This window comes from Desmodus rotundus, chromosome 4 (genome assembly GCF_022682495.2).
Source record: "Desmodus rotundus isolate HL8 chromosome 4, HLdesRot8A.1, whole genome shotgun sequence".
In the NCBI taxonomy this organism is placed as follows: Eukaryota; Metazoa; Chordata; class Mammalia; order Chiroptera; family Phyllostomidae; genus Desmodus; species Desmodus rotundus.
In genome coordinates this window covers 30,422,106-30,439,607 of record NC_071390.1, presented here as the reverse complement: position 1 = coordinate 30,439,607, position 17,502 = coordinate 30,422,106, and the positions used below count along the sequence as shown (strand labels likewise).

The 17,502-nt window shown below is 44.8% G+C and overlaps 1 protein-coding gene across 8 annotated transcripts in view; it reads right to left on the bottom strand.

Annotated features, from left to right (window-relative positions):
- SLC16A12 (solute carrier family 16 member 12) overlaps positions 1-16,609 on the bottom strand; it is a 73,347-nt gene extending 56,738 nt beyond the window's left edge. For 4 of the 8 annotated variants that reach the window (XM_053923147.2, XM_053923144.2, XM_053923143.2 and 1 more), the window contains exon 1: positions 15,942-16,440. Coding sequence is in view for 1 of the 8 variants with exons in the window: in XM_053923151.2 (XP_053779126.1) it covers positions 15,942-15,983 (42 nt within the window). In the remaining 7 variants the exon portion in view is untranslated. Of the gene's footprint in view, positions 1-14,936; positions 15,021-15,941; positions 16,444-16,473 lie in introns of those variants that run through there. The other 4 variants (XM_053923146.2, XM_053923149.2, XM_053923151.2 and 1 more) reach the window with 4 other exon arrangements.
- Between the last annotated feature and the right edge of the window lie 893 nt (positions 16,610-17,502).

Below are 17,502 nucleotides of genomic sequence, written 5' to 3'. Positions count from 1 at the left end.
ACAAAACAATTTATACAAGAACCTAATAAACATCTGTAAATCTGTCCATGATTTCAAAAGCACAAATATGAAAAAAAAAAACAAAAACAAAAAAAAACCAAAAACCAAACAACAAAAACCCCAGCCCTTATATCTGAGGAAATAAAGGAGTAGTGGAGAGAAAAGCGTCAGGTGTTCTGAAAGTACACATAAACTTGTGTTTTGCAAATCCCTCATTCAGTGAGCCCCTGAACTAGTTAGCTAAAGATAATCTATGGCAAATAACAAGGCAATTGTCAGAGGCCACTACTTGGTCACACAGGCCAAAAAAAAAGGAACCTCTGGGTGAAATTGTGGTAGGCAGTTAGACGGACCTGAGCAGAGCAAGGACGATGGGCCAGGTACAGACGGTCACCAGGGCAGAAAGTCCCGGGTGCCCAGCAACTGGAAAAACTGGGAAAACAAGGATGTCACCCCTAGAGTGACCTTTCCTCCCCTAGCATATCGCTGATCATGGGGTTTAGACCCCCTGACCTTTCATATCGCTGGTCATACAATTCAGACCCTCCCCTGACCTTTCCTACCCTGGCATGTTGCTAGTCATGTGGGTCAAATCCCCTTAGAGGGGGCAGTAAGCCCCCAGGACAATGAGGTTCTGACCCACATCACATACATCTAGGCCTCAGTCATGTTTCCGCTTCCGGCCCAGAAAAGCAGCAAAACCAGACAAGGAACTCCATGGCTGAAGTCAGGACCAGCTGCATTGACTAATGCCCACCCTGCCCTGGCACCAACCAATCAGTAGAGACCACCACCCAGAAAGGACACACCTGGAAAGCTATTGGGATCTTCCCCTGAGACCTCCAGATAAATACTCTCAAGACAGAGGATCAAGTGAGGATCTCTCTAGGGAGCACCCAGCATCCTTCCCCAGCCCCTTTCCCCAGGCACGATTTCGTCTCTCTCTCTTTCTCCTAAGCTCCAAGGGCCCTCCTTTTGCCTCTGTAACTTGATTCCTAAGCCCATTTCTTCTATAGCTCACTTCTTCTACCTCTGTGCTTTTCTAAATTAACTTTCCTTTATAGTTCGAGTCTTAGCTCTGAATTCTTTCTTAGCCAGAATGCAAGTACCAAGGTTGCTGAACCAAGGTCTGGTCTGACTCCACTGGTTTAACCTGGCTCTTGCCACCGATAAAACTGAGCCCGCATCCACTCTCTGTCCCTTCCCTTGAGCCTTACTGTTCCAGATCTCAGCTCACCTGAGATCAGAAATAAAGCATTCAATAGAGTTCCTTGAGTATGCTGGGTGCTTGGTGTGTGTTTAGTGAGCAATAAAGAGAATGTGTTTAAGCCCACAGCAAGTTCGTGGAACATGTAAATGCTCAGTAAATGGAAGCTATTATTACTATAGTTGTTGTTGTTATTAATAAATGAATAATTAACATTTGTATAGCTCCTTAAAGTTTATATAAAGCGTTTCCAAGTCCCACAATGATCCTTGAACAGAAAACAGAGACTCACAGAAATTGGCAATTTTTCCAAGTTCACACTGCCAGCAAATAGTTGAAGTTGGGGACTTGACCACTAACCAAGGCTCTTTTTCCCTTGACAAGGCTGAAATGCCATAATAATGGCCTCAGCCTTCTCTTGGAAATAAACATCTCCCCAGCGGTTAATCAACAATTACAGCAATCCTGTTCCCCTCCAGTCATGGACTGAATGATGGAAAAGGCAGTGACCCAATCCTTGCCAATGACTTAAGGAAAAGTCTTTCGGGAACTTCTGGGAAACGTTTCCTCACTACTGAGGAGACATGAAGACATACCTTCTCCCCTTCCACCGGGTGTTTCTATGTGACCCTTCAAACTACTGTGGTCATCTTGGGACCAAGATGGGAATCAGGTTGGGAATGAAAACAACTCATGGGAGGGACAGAGTCAAAGAACACGGAGAAGCAAAGTCACAACCCAGACGTTCTGCTCCTGAACTTTCTACGACATGAAAGAATTCTTCTCCTAACTAGTGACGCCAGTCCAGGTTGGAGTTTCTGTGCCTTATACCCCACCGAGACATTGCCCACACAAGCCACTTACGTATCAGACCCAGACCATAGCCTAACCCCAAGGAAGGAGCTCCATGAATTCACATAGAGGGCTTTCTTAGCTTACATCAGCTCTGATTTTGATTTCCGTAGTCCTAAATAGGCAGGAGAGAAAAGGAGACACTGGTATGCACAGCTGTACAAAGGGAACACATACTGCTGGTTCCCATCACACGGCTAACTATAGAAGCAAAGACACCACACTGATTCCCACTGAAGTTTCCGGCCCCTCTCCCATGACCCCCACCCCCACAAATGACAACAAACTCTACATCTGGAAGCCTGATGATCTTCAGCTGCCTCTCTCTTTGCCCAGACAGTGCTGCATTGTGTACTACCCAGAGAAAAGAGGAGGGGACAGAAGAGGAAGAGGAGATTTTTATCAGAGCACGCAGTCCTTCCTTTCCAGGGCAATAACGACCATTTGGCTAAAGCATCCAAAGTGACTTGTGAAATGTGTTGTTTTGCCAATTGATACTTCAAGTGCTTTTACTGAAAAACTACAATACAAAATATAAGCTATTCAACTGTTCTTTGACAATGACAATGAGTGATTTTTATTGTATACCAGCTATCAGCTAATCTTGCACGTCTTTCCCTAAGACCACCACATGTTTGAGTTGCTGCTCTCTAAAGCCCAGACCTGCCCTTAGGGCTTCTGGGCACCGTCCTCCAAGGAGAGACACAGTCTAGTCAGCATCTACCCAACATCTCTGCAGATCTCAGCCTCAACCTTGACCTTGTCATGTCCCATAAGATTCACCCGGAGGTCCATTTGTCACGTACTCCCAAAGCCACACCATCAACCTATCATCACTGGTGCCACCTTTCACTTCTGAAATCTAGGGTTGTCGCGAGAATTAAGTATCCCTCTCTAACCCCAACTGTCTATCCTCCCCAAGTTTCCAACTCCTCAACTAGTAATGTGCTTTGTTTTCAATCCCCCTGAGCCCTTAGGCCCTTGCTCTTGCATTTTCTGCCATTTCATCAGCTTCTCCTGCTCTCGTTTCTTCCTCCTTAGAGGCTAGAATTCATGATCCAGCACATCAATTGCTCTTTCTCTGGCACCCCCACTCCTTCCACCTCACCAATCTCCAATTCCCCATCAATGCAAACATCCAAACATTTCCATTCCTACAACTGGTAAGGCAAGTTTTGCTCAGGGCAATCTCTCAACCTTGCAGTTTAATGATGCAACATAATTATCATTTCCAACACAGACTGAGTTCTTGGAGTGACTCAGCAACTGTATGTTGTACCTGTTTGGTGCACACAATGGTCATTCAAAATCTTAAGTGCTGTACGGACCCACCATTTCCAGTAGTATGGCATGATGGCCAACAGCTCTGCATCCCGGCTTTGCCTCCTACTGCACAACCTCAGGCAAGGCGCCTAATCCCTCAGCACTTCCATTGTCTCATTTGTAAAATTAGAGTAATACTTTCATCTTCCCAGGGTCGTTGCAAGAAATTCATGAGTTAACAAATAAAAGGAAGCTTAATACTCTTACAACACAGAAAGCATCCAAAACGTGACAGTTAACATTTTGTAGAGAGAATGGGCAGTTGCATGGGTTTTCCTCCATCTTCTTTCCTTCAGCAATTGCTCCAGGTTATTCACACCTGCACGCACCCTCATCTCTTTTTTGCCTTTCTCAAAGAAAGACATGTCCTTTTGTATTTAATTTCTCCAATAAATACCCCCTCTCCTCTTTTCTCCTCTTTTGAACCTAGACCTTTTCACTGGGTCCTATTTACCCTATAAATTTACTCAAGTGTCTATCATCTTGAAAGCAGGAAGGAAGAAAGTGAGGTAGAAACGAAGGGGAGAGAAGGAAAGACGAGGGAAGAAAACCCCCTTCAGCCTCTCTAGATACCACCAGTTACTTTCTTCCCCTTGCAAAGCCAGCCTCTTACGGACCTGTGCACACTACCTCCTCATCCCTTTTCTCATTGCCACCTCAGTGGAATGGAATTTGCCTCCTGCCTCCCTTACATACCGCTCAGGCTCAAGCTGTTGTTGATAATGCACCAGGAGTCCTAACTGCCATTCTTAATTAACTGGCCTCTCCGTAACATTTGGCACTGTTGACCTCTCTCTCATTACTGAACTCTTTCTTCCTGGAATTTCCAGGACAGGAGTCTCTCCTGCTTATTTTTCTGCCCCACCCCCCCAGGCCTGTGCTTCTTACTTCATTTGTTAAATCCTTCTTCTTCTGACCACTCATTATTTCTTGCGTCATTTATTCATTCATTCAGCAAACTTACTGAACACTTACCGTATGTCAGGCACCATGACCACTGCTGGGACCGGTTAAGCAGGGACAGCTGAAACACGGCTCCAGCGGGCACTATCCACAGTGAGGCACAGCTACCCGGACAGAGGAGCGATGCAGAGGTGCAGTGGCAGTGACACTGTACATGAAACTCAGTCCCTGCCCTAACAGTTGGTCTAGTGAAAAAGATCAACACGTGCTAGACAATTAGAGTAGAAAAGGGAAGGTACAAATGAGACAGGATGGTGAGACGCTAGGAAAATTTCTTGGCAAGTAGAATACAGAAACTGAGACAGAGAGCTGAACACGGTGGCTGAGAAATTTGCGTCAGGTGCAGATGCTCAGAGGCTGGAAGGCCCCTGAGCCTGGAGGCAGCAAAACTGGAAAAGCAAGGACCTCACCCCCAGGGTAACCTCTTCTCCCCTAGCCTTTCCTCCATGGAGATAACATCTAGGCCTTGGTTGTATTTCAGCTCCAGGGCAAGAAAAGCAGCAAAACCAGCTGAGGGAGGCCAGAACCAACTGCAATGACTAAAGAGCCCCCTGCCCTGTCACTGACCAATCAGTGGAGACCATGACCCTGAAAGGGCCCACCTGGACAACTGATGAACATTCTGCTGAAAGCCTCCCCTGAGACCTCCCCTATGATTCCTGCCCGCAAGAAAGAGATAAAAGCCTCAGGAGAAAGGACCCAGCGTGCCAGTACCAGTGGCTCTCCCTCGGAGGAGCAGCTGGCACCATTTCATTTTCCTTCTTCTCCCCCCCAACACCCCACTCCTTTCTTCACAGGCACGCTTCTCCTAAACTCTAGGGCAATGGGCAGCTGGTAGCTTGTCCCCGGTTAATCCCCTGAACCTGTCCCCAAAGCCCCCTTTTCTCTGACTTCTCAGTGAACTAAGGCAGGCCAGCCAAGGCTCTCCTATTGCTTCCTCTATGCCAAGCCCTTCCTTGTTTTACTGTCCCCAACTTTAATAAACATACCTTCATAGTCATCTGGTCATGTTGTGAAATCTTTCCTACACATTGCCAAGAACCCACACTTACAGCTGGCCCTAGACAGACCCACTCAGGGCCCAGACAGACCCACTCAGGGCCCAGACAGACCCACTCAGGACCCGGTAGTGCAAAGACCAAGGGCTGCTCTGGGTAGAATGTGAACACATATTAGTTTTTCTCCACAATTTTTTGACCCATGTCACACCTCGCCCTACACATACTCCCCAGGTAATTACATCTAATCCTGCGATTTCAACCGAGCCCATGAGCCAGTGACGCCCACATTTTGTATTGCTTGCACAGAATATCAGATTGCTGACCAAACATCTCTACCACATTCCATATGGGCAGCAAGCACCAAGAATAATAAATATAAATAAAGCAAACGTCTTATTATGCGGCATTAGCCTTATTTCCCATCTGAATCACTTCAACAGACCCCTAGTTTATCACCCTCCTGGACCTGTCTTGAAGCCCCATCAGGGTTATCAGTTTGAAACACAAGCTTATTTTATCACCAAACCCCACTCCTGTACAACTTCCCTATTTATAGGCCCTCAAGGACGACTCTCAGCAGCCAAAACCAAATCAAAACTTCTTGTATCTTAATGTGATACACAGGACCCCAAATGACGCAGCTCCTGCATGCCAGTCACATCAAATCCCCCTGAAGAACCAAGCAGTTCTCTCAATCCATAGTGCATTTTTCCATGTCAGCGCTTTGTGCCGACTGCTCCTGCTGCCTAGCCTCCCTGGGTTGTTGGCCTCATGAATTTCTGTATTTCTTTAATAGTTTTGACCAACATGGAGTATGGAGTGCCTCTGGCTCTAAACCCCTGTAGAAGCAGTCACCTGTGGGACTCATCACAATGCTGTGGTTGTCTGTCCCCACACCTGTGTCTCCCAGGGGACTGTAGCCTTTGTGTCAGAGCCCTGTCTGTTCTCCACAGGCCTTCAGCCCCCGGCAGTGCCCAACACATGCTGGGTACTTGGCCTGGTGCAGGAGTAAACTCACTGAGTTACTTTAACACTATTTCATCACAGTATTTTTTATTAGGGACTTCAAGGGTAATTAATTCTATTTCACTTAATTCAAATACCTCATCTCCAGCTTAAAACTATTAAAACTATAAAACACTAAACTGAAACTTTACCTTAACATAGCTTGTATTTGCAGCCAATTAGGTGTCTTATCATGTGAAAATTTATGAAGAAAGCCAAATGGGCCAAGGTGATTCTACAATGACGGTTTTCGTGCATACGCTGCTCAGTGTTTAGGTAGACCTTCATCTCTAATAAAATTAGTGTATGGTTGCCTATATTTTAGCGTCTTTGAATGTCTAAGATAATCACAGAAGTCAACCTAAAGAAGTAAAAAGAGAAAAAAACGTGTGGGGCTGAATATTTGCTATAATGACCAATCCTTTTATCATTGGAACGCCCAATTAAGTAAAATTTTTTTGACAGTATCTTATTTATAAGATGTGTTATTCATTACCCCGGTATTAGACTTTTTCTAAGAAGGCTTATGTGTTTTTAAATTACGTTACCACATTGTTGCCTGGTGAGCCTGGTAACTAGATTTGCCAAACAGCAGGCCAACACTGAAGGCAGGGTCTGTGTTCGTGAAACGAAATGAAGCTTCAGACCCGAAGGGAATGGTACTTACCCCTGAGCCTCACTGGAACCACACCTAGAATTTGGGAGGCACAGCTCTAATTCCAGAAGGAAGAACAGAAACATGGGGGAAATGTCTGCATTCTAAAAGTTAAGGAAAAAACACAGTACTTCTTAACAAATCATTTTATGCCAAAAATACTACAATGGCTGTCTGCACTGCCAAATCCACTAGCTAAACACTCAAATTTATCCTCTCATTCCATGTCTAAGTATGATGGAGAAGGAGCCCTACAGTTCTGTGCAGGATGTAGGCTTTTCAAAGGCCACATGTATACTCAATCTCCAACACTCTTGACAGTTATGCCCAAGCACATGTGGAAAATAGCAAGTTAAAATATAAAAAAGGAAACGTCCTTGACCAATGTGTATTGGGTTAATGTGAGTACAGAACAGGGCACTTGACCCTGAATGGCACAGCACTTCCTCAGGCTTTTATCTTTGATGCACCTCACAGCATCTCACGTCGCTCATAAACACTCTCCTTTGGTAATTAGTTCCGCATGCATGAATTAACAGACGCTCTATGCCGATAGCTCCCAATCTGTATTTCTTGCCCAGAATATCTAACCGCTCATTTTGCTTTCTCTCCCTACAAGCATGGAGAATATAAAGTCAATGAGAGCAAAGTCTCTCCCTGTTTTTTCGGCACAGATGTGCAGTAGTAGCTAAAAAACAATTAGGAGCTACGGGAACTAATTTGGCGGGGAAAGGGAAGCAGAAACTGAGAAACCTAGTGGCCTAGTCATTTACAAACTTGTTTTCTCAAGAAATCCTTTGTTCAAATAGAATCATAACTGGCAAGCCAAAATGGGAAATCAATAGCACACCTGCTCAGTTGCAGAAGAGACCACCAACAGGAATCCTAAGCTCAACGCTGGGCATCTTGTCCCTACCACACTGTCCCCATAACAGCCCTGAAGCTCTGCGAAACTCCCAGAAGTCTGCAAAGCACAGTTCAAAACTATTGGTCAAGATACAAAAATCAACAGTTAAAGAACAAGCTGGGAAAACTAACTGGTAATGGTGGGAGAGAATTTCCATAAGTATTGAAAAATAAGAACAAGTGTCATTACAGAGAAGTGTGCTGGATCGGTGTTTTTTATGTCCTATGTCAGTCACCTCACCGCATTTCTCAAAGACACTGGACACTATTGACAAGGAAAAACATGGAATCAGTCACATGTTAAGTCACATGAGGCCAGGTTTAAACTACTATCTTTCTCACACGAGTCCTATATAATGGCTCTCTTATATAACAATCTTATATTTCCAAAGTCTATTTTGATTCAATTAAATAAAAAAATTATTCAGAGAAAAAGTTGAGCATTAGGGTTGACAACTCAATCAGTTATGGGAACTCATCATAAACAAGGACATACCTGTAGGCATTGTAGAGAAAACAGATTCTGTAGAGGAAAAAACCAAATTGTTGTCCTCAAGAAATATACCTGTGACACCACAATCACAAAAAACGTGACACAAGTCGGTCAGCTGATTGGTGGGTTGACTGTGATGATACCAATTTGGTTGATCTGGTTATTTCGACATTGTGGTGCCATAAACTCAGTAAATCCCATCAGGGGAAAAACCAGTAAAAACTCATTCAATCATTGAGAAAGCTTCCTGTGTACTGAGTGGGCACTGTATGAAAACATTGCAAAAAACAAGTTAAAAAGATAAAAGTAGTAATATCTCAATCAGTGGCTCACAAGCCCGCCTGCGCATGAGATTCACTAGGGGAGCTCTAAAAACTCCTGAGGCCCTGGTCTATCCCAGGCCTACTGGATTTTGGCACCAGTATTTTTTTCATTCCCAGGGTGATACTAATGTGTAGCCAGGGTTCAGAACCATTGGTATAGACTTGAATCAACTTAGTGATGGATCACTCAGTTGTCAGACATCAACCTGGAAGAACCACTTCTTTCTGACAGAAGTGATGCCTGTGAGTTTGGGTTCCCCTCACTCCACAATTCGTGATTGGTTAATAATGATGTTTAAGGTTTCTTTTTGCTAGTTGTCTGACTAACCCATACTTGACTGAAGAAGCAGGATTCTATTCTCCCTTCAGATGGATCTGACTCGTTGTGAGTGTAGGTTTCAGGCTGTATTATTTGTTTGTTTATGGTTCCTTCATGGACTATGAGTGGGGCATTTCAAAGTTACAGGTTCAGAGACCTGATATTGCTTTTTTGAGAAATACCACTGCCTTCAGCGGATAACTATGAGCTCATTTCCATGGAAAGTATTTCTTCAGGAAAAAGTAGAAGTACAAAACAATTTCAGTTGCTCCCCAAAATATGAAATTACAATCTTAATGTGTAATATGGTAAATAAACCAGAAAATGGTTAATTGTTCCCAGAAATATTTTGAAAAATTATAAAATCAACAAATACTTAAGAATTGGTATAGTTAAGATTTTATGTTACAACTTTGTTTACATGGATGAACCAGGGAGCCATAGATGGGAGGAAAAGGAGTTGTGATTTTTATGGTGACTTGGAACTTGAAAACCAAGTTCAGGTTACCTCTATAGTCTTAAGTGACTAATATTACATCCAAAAGAGAGGCTCATAAATGTGGAATTTCTCTCCAGATACAGAGAGATGAGCTTTTTTCAAGATACACTTGTTACCCTAAGAAATTGAAATATTAAGAGCAATCAGAAGTCAGTAAAAGGTGAGAGTCCAAAAGTTGATATATTATATTTCAAATATTTTATTTCAATTTTAGTCACATAAATAAAAGTAAAATCATTCACCACCTTTGACTCATGATTGGAGTTGTGTGTTGGCTTCCTTGGGTAAACCACTCCCAGATTTCCAGTCTCCATTGCTTTGTTTGTTTGTTTTAGAATGAACACATACTAAAATTTTTATTGAACTCAAGTGAGATCCAGGCAGATGTCTGCTATATGGAGGCACACTGGTATTACCACTGGGGAGGCCTGCTGTCGATGGAACCTCTGCTAGACGGGCCAGAATTTGCAAGTCTACAAGAGTGCTTTGGTATTGCTGCCAGCTGCTTACAATTTACAGAGCTGTAAAATCTTTAGAAGAAAATGCTAATGCTATGAAGCAGATACCCGGAAAGTGTGTGTTGTACGCAGACAATGCATTGAGTGATGGTAACTGAGTCGCTGAAACGCAAAATTTTCTTTGCAGAAATAATTCTTTCCTTCATTCAACAAACACCTGCAGAGGTCGGAGCATGGAGGCAGGGGCTGCGTCCTCAGGAAGGTGTCTTGGTGGGAGGAAGAGGCTGCCTCCGACTTCTGCGCGGGGACCTTCAGCAGAGCCAGCTTCTTGGGCAGGCGGGTGCTGGGTCCACCACCACATCCTGGTCGATCTTCCTCCGCATCCCCGCCACTGGGTCCCGAGAGATAACGTGTTCAGCTCTTGCGGCTGCGCAACACCCGCCTTCTTGGGGGCTACAGATTACACTAGCTCCCTTTCTCGGGCCGTTTCCGTTCCACCCTGAGGCCGCTGCCCTCTGGACCTTGGCGGATGCCCTCTTGCTCTGGGCAAGCCTCAGCGCCTGGAACACGCGCTGCCTTGCACCATGGCGAGGCATCCTTCTGCTTCAATTCTTAAAAGCATTTATAACTTCAAGTCACTTGTGGAAACACCTGAGTGCAAAATCATTCTAGATTTTTTACTATAGTTCCCCAATCTTTTACAGCTGTCTATTCCATAACTAGGTTGTAACAGCTTGTTAATATTGCTTTTTTTTAGCTTTATAGTTTTTGATTGAGATAAAATTCACTATTATAATTATTTTAAAGGGTGCAATTCAGTGGTTTTTAGAATCTTCACAATGCTATAAAACCATTACCATTATCTAATTTTAAAACATAGCCATCACTCCCCAAAGAAATCTTGTACCCACTATCAGTCAACTCTCAGTTCTTCCCAGGGCGCATACCCTGACAACCACTAATCTACTTTCTGTCTCTATGGATTGGCCGATAGTGGACATTTCATGTCAATGGAATCATACAATATGTGGCTTTTTGTGTCTTACTTCCCTCGCTTAGCATAATGTTTTCACGGTTTCTCTATGTTGTAGCATGAGTTGATATTGTTTTATAACATGGCTTACTTTTAGGAGCTTATCTGGCAACTAACTTAGTCTTCACAGAACTAGCATTCTCTGTTTGCCATTCACATTGCATCAGCTTACACAGTATTTAACTAAGTTGCAAAAGCAAGTAATACTGGAATAAACAGGACTATGACCAAGCACCACGATCAGTGTGCACCTGAACGGATAAAAGCAAAGTACGCCACTTCATTACGATGATAGTTATTCGCCACAGTGTTCTGTGCTCTGAGCAAAAGCCAGTACGTGTTTCAGAGGCAAAGGAAAGGGTTGGTTAACCCAATGAGTAGTTTTAGTGTTGGTCGGTCCTGCATTACCCAGGATGAAAGGGTACGAAGTAGAGGGTATAGAGGTGTTAAGTTTCTGTTACACAACCCAACACAGCTTCATCTGGTGCCCACAGGGAAGTCTTCCATACATCTTCAAAAAGAAGCAAAGATGTGTTCCCATAAAGACAGGTATACCTTTCCGCCTCGGTAAAAAGCTTGACCATCCTACCCATCTTTCAAGGAGCAGCTCAGGCATGTCCTCTAGAAAGTCTTCCCTAAGTCTTGACTCCTCACAGTGCCTATAGGTCTCTCTCCTTACTTTCAATTTCCAACATACTTATCTATCTCATGGTGGTTATAATTGGTAGTATAGCTAGTCACAGAATGTCTTTTCTTCCATACCAGGGTGTCCACTGAGAGGGAGATTCTGTTTCCTAATATCCCCCACAGCCACCAGCACAGGAAAAGAGGTGCTCACAGAACAACCTGGGTTTTTTTAAAGATTTTATTTATTTTTAGGGAAGGGAAGGGAGAGAAAAAGAGAGGGAAACATCAATGTGTGGTTGCCTCTCGAGCATCCCCTACTGGGGACCTGGCCCCACAACCCGGGCATGAGTGCTGACTGGAACGGAACCAGCAACCCTTTGGTTTGCAGTCCAGCACTTAACCCACTGAGCCACACCAGCCAGGGTTCACAGCACAATCTTTACACAAATCTGTAATAAGGAGATGTTCAATAAACATTTATTATGTAAATAATGAATGAGCCATTAGTTAAGGAATTAATAATGGTGTGTAACTTCCTACCTGGCTACAGCAACTCGCTCCATTCATCAACATGCAGTGAAAGAAGGGGGAATGAGGATCCGAAAGAGCAAAGCAGTGGGCAAAGGAAGAAAATCAGTCACTGTGGATGCCTGGCAGCCATCAGAAATCATGACTCTCCTCCACGGGTTTAACAGAGATCACTTTCAAATAAGATGACAATTCCTGATGCCCTTTGATGTAGAACAAATTAGAAACAGACAGAGACAGTCACTGTACTTAAAATTCTGCCCAGGCTGGTGTGGCTCAATGGATTGAGTGCCGGCCCGCAAACCAAAGGGTTGCCAGTTTGATTCCCACCCAGGGCACATGCCTGGGTTGCGGGCGAGGTCCCTGGGTGGGGGCTTCCAGTTGATGTATCTCTCACACATCCATATTTCTCTCTCTCTTTTTCTTTCTCCCTCCCTTCCCATCTCTCTAAAAATGCATAAATAAAACCTTTAAAAAATATCTCCCTATGTCTTTGAGTGTGGATTTGTTTTTTTTTCTCAATTAAATTATTATGCCACTTTCCTGAGTGAGTTTTTAGATATACTAGAAAAGTACTCATAAAAATATAGCTTCCAAATATGCAATTTAAAAAGCAAAGCAGTTGGCTAGGTAAGGAATGCATAAACAATCCCACAATCTGCGCTAAATACTTTTTTTTGGCTGTATACTACTGAAAAACAGCCAAGTTCGTTTTGATAAGCCTTTGTTAAAAACAATAAACATGCCTGAGCTTGCAAACCATGCCATTCCGAAGGAAAAGCAATTGAAAAGTTTAGAAAATGCTTAAAAGTGCAAAGTCTGATTAAAAAGAAAAACTTCTGTGGTAACGGATTTACCAAAAAGTTACAACTTATTATGGAAGGGAACGGGGAATACAATGTAAAGTGAGACCAAGTAAAAACAGAACACCATCCAATAGGTAGGAAGCTCCATCTCACAAACCACCACAAAGACAGACAGCAGCACTAACACGGGGCACTGACACTACTGAGAAAGCTCATTCCCCCGTGCTCCATGAAGTTTAATGTCACCACGGTGATGTCCCTGCCTGAAGGAAATGTAATTTCAGGGACTCTGAATGAACATACATAAAATAACCCAATGTGGGAAATTGTATTCTCGTACAGTAGAATGTCAGTTCATCAAAGTCAAAGCAACTTCATCTGAATTTGCTTCTTTCTCTTCAGTGATTATAAAATCAGCAGAATCACTGGATTAAAAAGAAGATAATTTGGAACATTTATGTTTGTCTCCCTATTTTAGGCAAATTCTGAAATTCTCTTCTATCTGCCTGACAAAATCCTGGAAAAACTGTAAAGAATGAACTGTGATTGGAGCTCCACAGAATCAAAGTTCTTTGTTTTGATTGTTGACATATCCCAAATGTCTAGAACAGCATTAGGCACATAGAAGGCACTAAGTATCTGTTCATTTGAGCTAAATTGAAAAACATAAAAAAAAATGTACAATACAACGCTAGAATGCTAAATGAGTTTGTTTAAAATTCCTTTCTCAGCTGTGTTATGGGTCATGGTGTTAACCACAACACGCAAATGGTCTTCATACAAACCACTTTTCTACAGTCGGCTCCAGAGTCCAATCACACCTTTAACTAACCAGGCATCACCATAGGGAGCTAAGAATCAGACCAAGGAGAGAACGGGGCAAATTTAGTACACCTGTTTTGATTACTTCTCTTTTTCTGGAAAGTTCACCTGAGATGTATCAGCATATTCATCTTCATATAAGAAGAATGTAAATATTTTTTAAAATTAAGGTTTTCTGTTTTTAAAAATTGTACTACAAGGGTGGTTGGACTAAATCAACCTCTCTCATCTATTTCAGAAGCCCACCAGTCCATAAAAGATAAATAAAAAAGGAAGAACAGGCAAGTGATGTGATTAGGTGATTCTAGTCATGTAGGTTTTTGTTCAAAATGCCTGTAGGCAATTGAAAACTGAACTAAAAGGGACGGAGGAGGCCTGGATTCTGGTATTGGTTCCACACCAGTGAACAGTGTGAGCTTAGCCGACACTCGCGAACTGGGATCTGAGCTTCCTGAGCTGTAAGGTGCACGTTTGAAAAGATGATCTCTAAACCTCTTTTTGGTTTTCAAGATCCTGTGATTATTGTTATATGCGAGAGCGAGATCTCTCGTTCCAGGAACTGACGGACTCAGACTCTTAAGAGATTTATAGATGGTTTATTGGCCAAACAAAGTTTTTACCTGCGCAGGGGCGAACTCTCCTATGAGAGCCGCGCCAAACGCTCACAGGCTAGCTCTTTTATACAGTGAGAAGCAAGCAAGCAAGTTACAAAAGCAGGTGTTGCTGTTATCTCTGCATAGCTCTGAGCTCTGGAGGAGTTTTGCTCTGGGTTCAGGAGGAACTATCTGTCTGTCTCCTGTTGATAAGCTTATTTCGGATGACGACTTGTCTCTCTTCCTTATCCATTCTAGTGACCTTCAAGGTTTTCTGTTTAGCAATGCTTATAATTGTCTAGCCCTTTTTCCTAGCTCTCAACAATTATAAGTGACCAAATCCAGTCACTTACTTACTCCTCCTAATTTCCATCCTTTATTTCTTCAACAGACTTATGTTGGGCACCTTGGGAGGGTCAGGGCCTATTAGCCTATTTTGGCATAACGTTTGGGGGCTGGGGAAGGCGGGTACAACCTACGCAGGGGCACTTGATGATGTCTAAAAGCGAGTGACTTTGCATACCTGTGGAGATCACGTGTTTCTCAATTTGGCAGGCCTGAAGACTGTCCTCCGGGGTTAAGCTGGCTGTGCCAGCAGGTTGTCCAGCTCTCAGCAAAGAAACAAGGAGGATGAACTAATGAGAGTCCCTTCAGAATGGAAGGGTTTAACCAGTATGCTGGCAGGTCCCATCTTACTTACCGTTAAAAAAAAAAAAAGGTTGTAAGAGATTCAGAATGCTGAGTTGGGAAAATGGCAGGCTAACGAAAGAGACGCAGCACCTGAATAGTGTCTTATTGTTCATTTCCCCTCACCCTGGAGACCACAATATAAGTATCATTGTTTTTCTTTGCGGACAAAAAGCAACTGAAAAATTAATTTCAGTCCACCGAAGGTTTTGGAGGCTGCTCTGCTTTTAGTACACCACGCACTAGAAATAAACATTATTACCTGAGGCAGAAGGGATATTTTTTAAATTACACTAAAAACAGAATCCGGAAGAAAGCCGGTTTCTACTGCACGGAGAAATCTGCACTTGAAAACCACGGCAAGGGATCAAAGCCGCTTCTTCTCCAGGCACCTGCCCAGAAACTACAGGCGCGCTAACCCGAAACCCACAGCCACGTGGGCACGTGTCTCTCCCTAACCCAGCAGGCGCTCCGAGGGACCCGGGTCCGGGTGGCAGGCTCCTGGCACGTTGCTGGGCGCTGGGGCAGGGAAACCAATGCCTTCCGCCAGCTCCACTGAGCCCAGCCCTAGAGCCTCGCCGCCCCGCCACCAAGGATGCTTGGGTCACCTGAGCCACCGCGTCCTCCGCACAGGTAAGCCGGTAGCGAGAAGAGGGTAAAATAAGGCGGATCACTGGCCCACGCGATGGGGATCCCGGGACCGAAGTCGCCCGCGGGAGACTGCGTCCGGGGCGACCTGTGGGCCAGACACTAGCGTGCCGCAGCACCCCTAAAACGCGCAGAGCCCTCTCCCCCTTCCGCCCCACCCCAGGCCTTTAGCCTGGCCCTGCTGCGTCCTCACCTCGGGTCGGTCACTGCAGCCCCGGCGGTGGCGCGTGGACATGCCTCCAGCAGTACCCGCCGTGCCGTGTCCTCAGGCAGTGGCCCCTTCCCGAGCCCCAGGCGCAGCGATCTGCGCTTCCGAGAGGCGGGGAGTGCAAGGGGCGGAGGCGCGGGAGGGTGCTGGGGCCGCAGCCCCACCGGCTGCGCTGGGGGAGAAGAACGTAGAGGGGGAATTCTCGGTGTTCAGCCCCCCAGCTCTGCGGTAGAGTCTGCGAATGGGATTTATCCCTGGGATCCAATCTAAGTGCTGCGGCTTGGCGAGGGGTAAGGGGCTCGGAGGGAGTTTGAGGGGGAGGGACGCCTCGCGGTTATGCAATGCCGGAGCCCGCGGTGTCGCGAGCCTGCTTGTTCCAGCACTGTCCGACCCTTCTTGTGGAACAGCCATCCGTGCCCCTGACCTAGGCAAGCAGACGTTGCCCGCTGTTCTCAGAAAGAACATTTCCCTGCGGAGTCAAAGAACAAGGTCTCCAGAAAAAAGTTTAAGGACTCACTTGGAAGTACGTGGGTCTGGACTCTCCCGGCCAGCCCTTTCCCTTTCACCGCGCAGGAAATCGAGGCCCCAGGGTGTTAAAAGCATTGTCTCTCGGAGTTAGATGTACCTGGACTCAACAGTCCTGAAAAGCTTGCGCCTCCGCGGGTGTGGCTGTTAGTTGGGCACAGTCCGCAAACCAAAAGGTGGCGGTTGGATTCCAGGCAGGGCACCTGCCTGGCTTGCAGGTTTGTCCCTGGGCGTGTAGGGAAGGCAGCCGATCGCTGTTTCTCTCTTGCATGCATGGTTCTCTCCCTTTCTTTCTCATCCCCTGCCCTCTCTCTAAAATTGAGGGGTGGGGGGAGAAGCTCCAGACCTTGGACAAGTTCCTTAAGTCTCTGAGCGTCAGTTTCTTCCCCTGTAAAATGAAAATAACACTAGTGTCCACTTCATGTGTTTGCTGAAAGGACAAAATGAATGAGGTACAGGCACCGGGTCCTTAACGCTCCCCCAGTGAAATTTACTGCTGTCGGGTGTGCTAAGGCTGGTCCAGCTACCCAAAGTTGCCTTAGGTCGGCTGTCTAGACCACTGGCCTGAAAAAGGAGCTGCCTGCGTCTGCCGATTGGTACCCCATGGAAAGCAGGTTCCAGGCTCACCGTCCTGTAAATGTCCACATCCTTGCTACTCAACAGCATTACCATTATCTGGGAGCTTGCTAGACATGCAAAACCTCTAAATCATAATTTGCCTTTTAACAAGAATCCCTAGGTGATTTAGTTGGTTTTCCATCAAAGTGTCAAAATAAGTTCAACTTTCTGGAAAATTTGACCGGAGGCCTGAAGTTACTGTGCATTGGCCACAAAATACCTTAGGGTATTTTTTTTAAATAGATCAGTATAGTCCTCCCTCATTTCGCCCTCTGGCTATTTTGTATTTTTCCCTCTGCTCCGTTTCCTACTCTTTATAAATCTGGATTTAAGTCCTATTTGGCACCTGCATTAAAAAAAACTCTGAGTTACATACAAGTAACGATTAGTGAACCTGTGTCTA